The following is a 6,394-nucleotide window of genomic DNA, read 5'->3' on the forward strand; positions in this document are numbered from 1 at the left end:
CGGGGGGCTGCAGTGTCCGAAAAGTGCCCAGGCAGGGCCAGCGCTGGTTTGCCCAGCCCGGCCGTGCCAGGTTTGGGTGGTTCGTGCTCGGAGCAGGCAGAGCAGAGCCACCAGCCAACCCATCCGGCCCTGTCCCATCCCATCCCGACCTGTCCCATCCCATCTCGTCCCTGATGGTTCCGGCTCAGCCCCATCGTGGAGGAAAGCCCCAGCGCAGCCTCAGCCTCCAGCTGTGTGCTGCCCAGCCAGCCTGGGGAGGACGGCGCCTGTGGCCGCTGCCCAATGGGGTGCCGTGCCGGTGCCGGTGCCTAGTCCATCCCGGGGCTGGTGTGGTACAGTGAGGGGACCGGGCTCATGGTGGCCACCTCCATGCTCGCTGTTGGCTGGTCCTTGGGCTGCCCCCGTCCCTGTCTGGGGATGCTAGCTGGTCACCCAAGCGCATCACTGGCAGCCTCAGTGAGCAGCCTCAGTGGGAAACATGGGGTGCAGGGAGCCGCAGGACTGTGGCATCCCGGCCGCATTCCCAGTTCCCTGTGCTTGTGCGCTGTTTCCCGTCTGGCTCCCGGTACCATCATGCAATGACAGGGTCTAATCACCGCCAAGAATGCCTTCCCCATCCAGGAAGCCTCCGTGGGGTGAGCTCAGCCCGCCCCAGCCCTGGCTGTGGGGCAGAGGGGAACTGGCTGCCCATGACACACTCGATCGGCTGCTTACGAAACTAGGGGCCAAGTCCGCTCGGCTTTTCTGGAGAAGGTTTGTGAAACCTTTGGCAGGGATTTGCCCGCCAGCCACCACGTCACCGCTGCCGTGAAGTTGGGTCTGTTCCAAGAAACCCGTGGGGCTGGCGGAGCTTCCCGGACTCTCGACTCAGCAGCGGGTTGCAGCACCGCTGCGGCCGGAGCAGGAGGGAAGAGGCCCCTGAACGGTGGTGCGGGCGAAGCCTGGGCTGTTCCCGCAGGGACGGGAGGGCTGAGGTCCGGCCAGGGGCATTGGGCAGGCTGCAGGCAGCCCGGCTGCCCTCCCAGGGGTCAGCTTCCTTTCTCTGCCCCACCGTGGGGTCCTGCAAACGGCCTCACTCTGCCAGGGGGGCTGGAGGTGCTCAGGGCCCCAGGGCTCCGGTTCCCCATCCCCTGTGGAGCCTTGTTCTGCCCAAGTGCTGCGAAGCTCCAGCCCCTGCCCGGGCACTGCGGTGGGGGCGATGCTCCCGGCCAGGGGCTGCTCTGCCCTCGGTGCTGCTCCCACCCCGTTCCCTGGCACGAGGCCGGGAGTCACCGGTGCTGCCGGGAGCCCTGACGTCGGGGATGTGCCTCGGCAGGGCCTGGCGGGCGGCCACCCGCACGCGTGGACATTCCTCGCATAGCTCCGGCGGGTGCCCAGGCAGGCTGCGCGGCGCTTCCTGGCAGCACGCAAGCTGCGGCCCCGGAGAGCAGCACCAAAATAGTCACTGGGACCGTGCTGCGCCCGCAGCCAGAGCGGGGCGCGTTCGCCATCCCTGGCTGTGGGGCGATTCCTGAGGGGAGCCTTTTCTCAGCAGCTGGGGTTCCCCAGGCAGGAGCAGGGCACATGATGCCCGGCACACGATGCCCACGGTGCGGGGCTGGGGGTGCTGCGGGGGCTTGAGCGGGTGCTGGAGGGGCACAGGGCGCCCGGGCACAGCCTGCTCCTCGCTGCTGGTGGCTCTGCGGGTTGCGGGGGCCGGCCCCCTCCCAGGAGTTTCCCCCACGGCCCCCAGACACAGCTCTCCAGCCAGGCACCGTGCTCCCCTCCAGCCAGCCAGCGCTGCGGGTTTATTCCCTGGTTCACACCCCCATGGCCGCTGCCTCCACGGGAGGCGAGAGTAGGGGGCCAGGAGACCCTTGGGGAAATCCCTGTCTTCCTCTTCCTCTCGTGCCCTTCCTCAGGCATCTGCTCTGGGCCAGGCTGGCTCTGCGAGCGGGGGTCTGCGCAGGACAGCCCCGATGTCTCGGGAACGGGGGCTTTTAACTCCGTGCCATGGGGCGAGCAGGACCTCAGCCTCCCTGTGTAACCCCCACTCCCTCAGCCCGCTGCGCCCGCAGCGGAAGCACCACAGACCCTTTTCTAACCCCGCGCCTCTCGGTGCCCTGTTCCCGCAGCTCTTCAGCCCATCACGCGCCGCCTCCACCTTCCTCTCCCAAAACCGGGCTGGGAGGCAGGCCAGGCTCGCTGCAGAGCGCGGCTGCGCCTGGGGCTGTGCCACGGGCCACCCTCGGCCACCAACTCAGTTCGTCCATGCCCAGGGCCACATCCCACGGTCTGGGGACAGTGGGCAGCCGCACCATGTGCCTGGAGCCGGGAGCGGGTCCTGTCCCCACAGCGCCCTGCGGCGCAGCCATGAGCGACGTTGCGGGGCTCAGACATTCCCAGGCGCTGGGGCAGCGCTGAGGCACGCCGGGCTGTGAGTCACCGCGGCGGGATCACGCCGGCACAGAGAGCAGCTCCGGGAAGCCGGCGCTTACGTGGTGTAAACACCATCCCGGCATCTCAGCGAGGGCAGCGGCCGGGGAGGGACGTGCGTCATGCCGGGGCGCCCGAGCGGCCTTGGGGGGTGCAGGGGAGGAAACAAACCAGACCTGGGGCTTTTTTTTCATTAAAAAATAGTGCTCTTTATTATAAATTATGGAAACATCTCCTTTCTGAGTATAAATATAAATATGTGCAAAGTTTCATCTGAGTTTTGTTTTGGTTGAGTTTTCAAGCATGGTTTTGCTCAGCCCTCGAGGCTGGAGGTGAAGATGGAATCTTTATAAAAGACAGTGATTCACGTCGGCCTGTAAACATCCCTTTGGTTAAAAAAAAAAAAAAAAAAAAAAGCCAGAAAAACCCAACCGCTTCTCCGGGCGGACACAGAAAAGCACTCGTGAGACGACGCGCTCCAGGGCATCCTCCCGCCGTGTTCCCAGCCCCCACGGAGCGGTGTGGCCGGGGTCTGCGGGGAGCGGCTGGGCAGAGGTGGGGTGCAACACTCGGGAGTAACGGTCCAGCGGCAGCACCGGGTCCCCGGGGTGCTCCATGCAGATGCCGTCGCGTGGGGCTCTCAGCAGCATCAGGACACGCTGTTTCCCCTCTGGCTTCATGGCACGTCACCAGGACCGTTACGGCGCAGTGTCACCAAACGATGTGCAGTAACCCAGACCACGGGGCAGGGAGAATATTAAGGCTTAGTCCCCCGGAAAATGGCAACGAGGGGAAAAAGGCAGCGACCTCCAAGTCTGGGGCCTGGTGTGAAAGGAGCTTCCACCCACAAGGAGGCAGCAAGAGGTAAAGTACGGTACGGGCAAAAAACACCTTCCCCTGAAAACCGAGGAACAGCGATCAGGCACTAGCTGGACTCCAGTGCTTTCCCTTCTCTGGTGGCAGAGGGGGCTTCTCGCCAGGACGCTCCGCGTGTGGTCCTGCCGCGGCGGCGGGGATGCGGCTGCTGGGGCACACGTCCCCCCGTGCCGTGGGTGCTGTCCTGGCCGCACGAGCCCGCGGAGGCTTTGCCAACGGGCTCTCCCCGGCCGCGATGGAGAGGCTTCCGCACTGGCACACTGTAACATCCACAGTCCAATCGGAGCAGTCTCATTCCCCACGGAGAGGGGGTGTCGCGCTTCCTCGGTGGGTCCCCCCACACGGAGGGCACCAGGCTGTGCTGGCCACAGCTGTGGGCCCACGGCAGCTCGCCCCAGTCCCCCTCCTCTCCTTCCCAGAGGGAGAGGCTTGGCGTGCCCTGCGAGTCCCTGCGCCGGTGGGGCATTGTGCCTGTCCCTTGCTCTTGTGCTTGTAGCGTGTGACCTGGCTCCGCCGGCCCCTTAGAGGGGGGCATCATACTGGTCCAGGAACTCTTTGATGGGAGCCGGCAGCTGAGTCATCTTCTCGTAGGAGTCCAGGTGCCCATTGACGGTCTTGCGGCAGAGGTGCTGCAGGGTGGAGACGCTAGAGGAGAGCGGGCGGCTCAGCACCAGGGGGATCTTCTCGCCGCCCGAGTAGATGTAGTAGGTGCGCTTGGGGTGCAGGGCCCCCCCTGGCTGCTCGGGGACGGCGCAGGGCGCAGGTGGCATGTAGTGGTGCACCAGCTTGAGCACGCAGTCGAAGCGGGGCACGGGCTGGCTGCTGCGAGGGTCGCTCTGCAGGGAGAAGCTGCCGCCCTCGCACTGGATGCGCAGGTTCTTGGTGCCCGACTCCGTCTTGACGCTGAGGGTGAAGAAGTGCCGCTGGTCCGAGCTGTCCCTGATGAGGAAGGTGCCGGCCGGCTCGGTGCTCAGCAGCAGGTTGGCCTCGCCGCCCGTCACCGTGCTCCAGTAGAAGCCGCTCTCCTGCAGCTTGCGCACGGTGTTCACCACCAGCTGGTACTCGCTCTTGGAGCTGAACGTCTTGAGGCGCAGGCTGGTGTCGAGGGGGCGGCTCATCCCGGCGGCGGGGAACTTGCTGTGGGTGACCATGGCGCAGGGAGCCAGCTTTGCGCGCTCGGGCTGCTGCTGCCGGGAGCAGCCGCTGCTACACCATCACCTGCGGCGGAGAGCGCAGTGAGCCCCGGCGGCCCCGCTCCCGGCTCTCCCTCCCCGGGGGCACCCCCGCTCCTGGGCTATCGGCATCCCCCGGCCCCGGCCATCCCCTGTGCCGCGGAGCACCGGCTCCGCTGGCCCCGGCTACCGGCTTCCCGGGGGAGGACCCGCATCCCCGGTCCCAGGCTATCTCCTCCCGGAGGGCACCCGCATCCCCGAGCCCGGCTATCGCCCTGCCGGGGTACCGGCTATCCCACTCCCCGGGGAGCGCCCGCATCCCCGGTCCCAGGCCATCCTCTCGCCGCGGAGCACCGGCTCTGCTGGCCCCAGGCTACCTCCCTCCCGGGGGCACCCGAATCCCCGGGTCCGGCCACCCGTCCCCACGGGACGCGCCGGTCCCGATCCCGGTCCCGATCCCGGTCCCGGTCCCGATCCCGGCCTCGGTCCCGATCCCGGCCTCCCCCTCCCGGGGCCCCGTCCCGTCCCGTCCCGTACCTGGGGCGCGGGGGCCGGTCTCGGCGGCAGCGGGGCCGGTGAGCGGCGGCGGAGCTGCCGGGGCCGCCCGGGGAGGCCTCTTATAGCGGCGCAGAGCCCGCCCTCAGGTTCCTGGAACTGCGCGGCTTCTTGTAACGCTCCCCGGCGCCCTCCCGCCGCCCCGCCCGGCCCGGCCCGCCGCCAGCCACCGCCGGCCCATTCCGGGCAGCGCGGCCGCCCCCTCCCGCTCCCCTTCACACTCTTTCCTTCTAAGAAGAGGAGAGTCCCGGCCGCGGCCCCCCCGCCCTGCCCGCCCCGACGGCCCCCCCCCGCCCCCGGCCGCGGGACACCCTCAGCGGGGCGGGAGCGCTTCCCCAGGGGGGATCGCTGGGACTGGGGGTGCCCGCGCCCCGGGAGGGCACCGTGACCCCCCCCGCAGCCCTGCCCCCCCCAGCCCCTCGGCGGTGGGGACACCTGGACCCTGGCCGGGCCGAGGCGCGGGCCCGGCCCCGCAGAGCGGCTGCCGCCACGCAGAGGGGCGCGGGCCGAGCGGCCCCGGCCGCCGGCCTTTGTTTCCAGCACCAGGCGCCGGGCTGCCGCCGCCCCGGCTGCGCTTCCCGGGGCCAGTGGGGAACAACCCCCCCCTCATCTACACCTCTGGGGACAGCGAGCGGCCAGTCCTCTCCCGAGGCCGTGCCTGGGGCTCCCACCCCGCCTGCAGCCCCGCTCGCGGGCCGCCATGTCCCACGAGAGACGGTGGCGGCCCCGACGGTGCCTGCGGCCGGGGACGGCGCTGGCTCGGGGACGGCTCCGTGCGGTCGGTGCCTTGGCAGCCGGCGTGCGGAGGGCGGGGGCCGAGGCGCCCGTCTGCGGGGCCGGCGTGGGCCAGTGGGGAGCCGCTGGCAGGCCGCGGAGCCGGGGCCCTCCTTCCCCTGGCCGGCTGCCCCCCGCGCGGCGGGGCTCGGTCCCCACGGGATTTCCTCATCCCTGCGCCCTGGCGCGGGGCCGGCGGCCGCGGGGCCGGTGCCCCGGGAGAGGAGCGCGGCCGGCCCGGCGGCGCGGGCAGGCGGCGGAGCCGAGGGGGCAGCGGGCTCCCCCCGCCCCACCTGGTTTCCCTGCGTTTTCGTTTGGCAATTGTCAGTTGGGGCCTCGAAAACAAACCAGGCTTTGTCGGTGGATTTTATTTTAAATAGTTTAATTCGCCCTGGAGGGGCCGCCGCCGCTGCCCGTCAGGAGTAAACACGCGCAGTTCTGGGAAGCGGCTGCGGCGAACCGGCGGGGCTGCAGCGCGAACGAGCTCTGGAACGCGGCCCGGGCCGGAGGGGGGGACCCGGGCGGCGAGCGGCAGCCGCGGCCGGGACGGGGTCCCCGCAGCCGGGGCCGGGCGGCGGGAACGCGGCTGTGCGACCCGCGCC

At 69.6% G+C, this 6,394-nt stretch overlaps 1 protein-coding gene across 1 annotated transcript; it reads right to left on the minus strand.

Annotated features, from left to right (window-relative positions):
* Positions 1-2,606: 2,606 nt before the first annotated feature.
* SOCS3 (suppressor of cytokine signaling 3) lies at positions 2,607-5,090 on the minus strand. Its single transcript, XM_086762301.1, has 2 exons — positions 5,001-5,090; positions 2,607-4,509 (listed from the first exon to the last, which is right to left on the minus strand). Exon 2 carries the CDS (start codon positions 4,440-4,442, stop codon positions 3,813-3,815), a length of 630 nt encoding a protein of 209 aa, XP_086618427.1. The 5' UTR covers positions 4,443-4,509; positions 5,001-5,090; the 3' UTR covers positions 2,607-3,812.
* Positions 5,091-6,394: the final 1,304 nt, after the last annotated feature.

This window comes from Chlamydotis macqueenii, chromosome 18 (assembly GCF_036417535.1).
Source record: "Chlamydotis macqueenii isolate bChlMac1 chromosome 18, bChlMac1.mat, whole genome shotgun sequence".
Lineage (NCBI taxonomy): Eukaryota > Metazoa > Chordata > Aves > Otidiformes > Otididae > Chlamydotis > Chlamydotis macqueenii.

Excerpts from the sequence above, each read along its gene's own strand:
- SOCS3 (XM_086762301.1), bottom strand. The coding sequence starts at position 4,442 with ATGGTCACCCACAGCAAGTTCCCCGCCGCCGGGATGAGCCGCCCCCTC.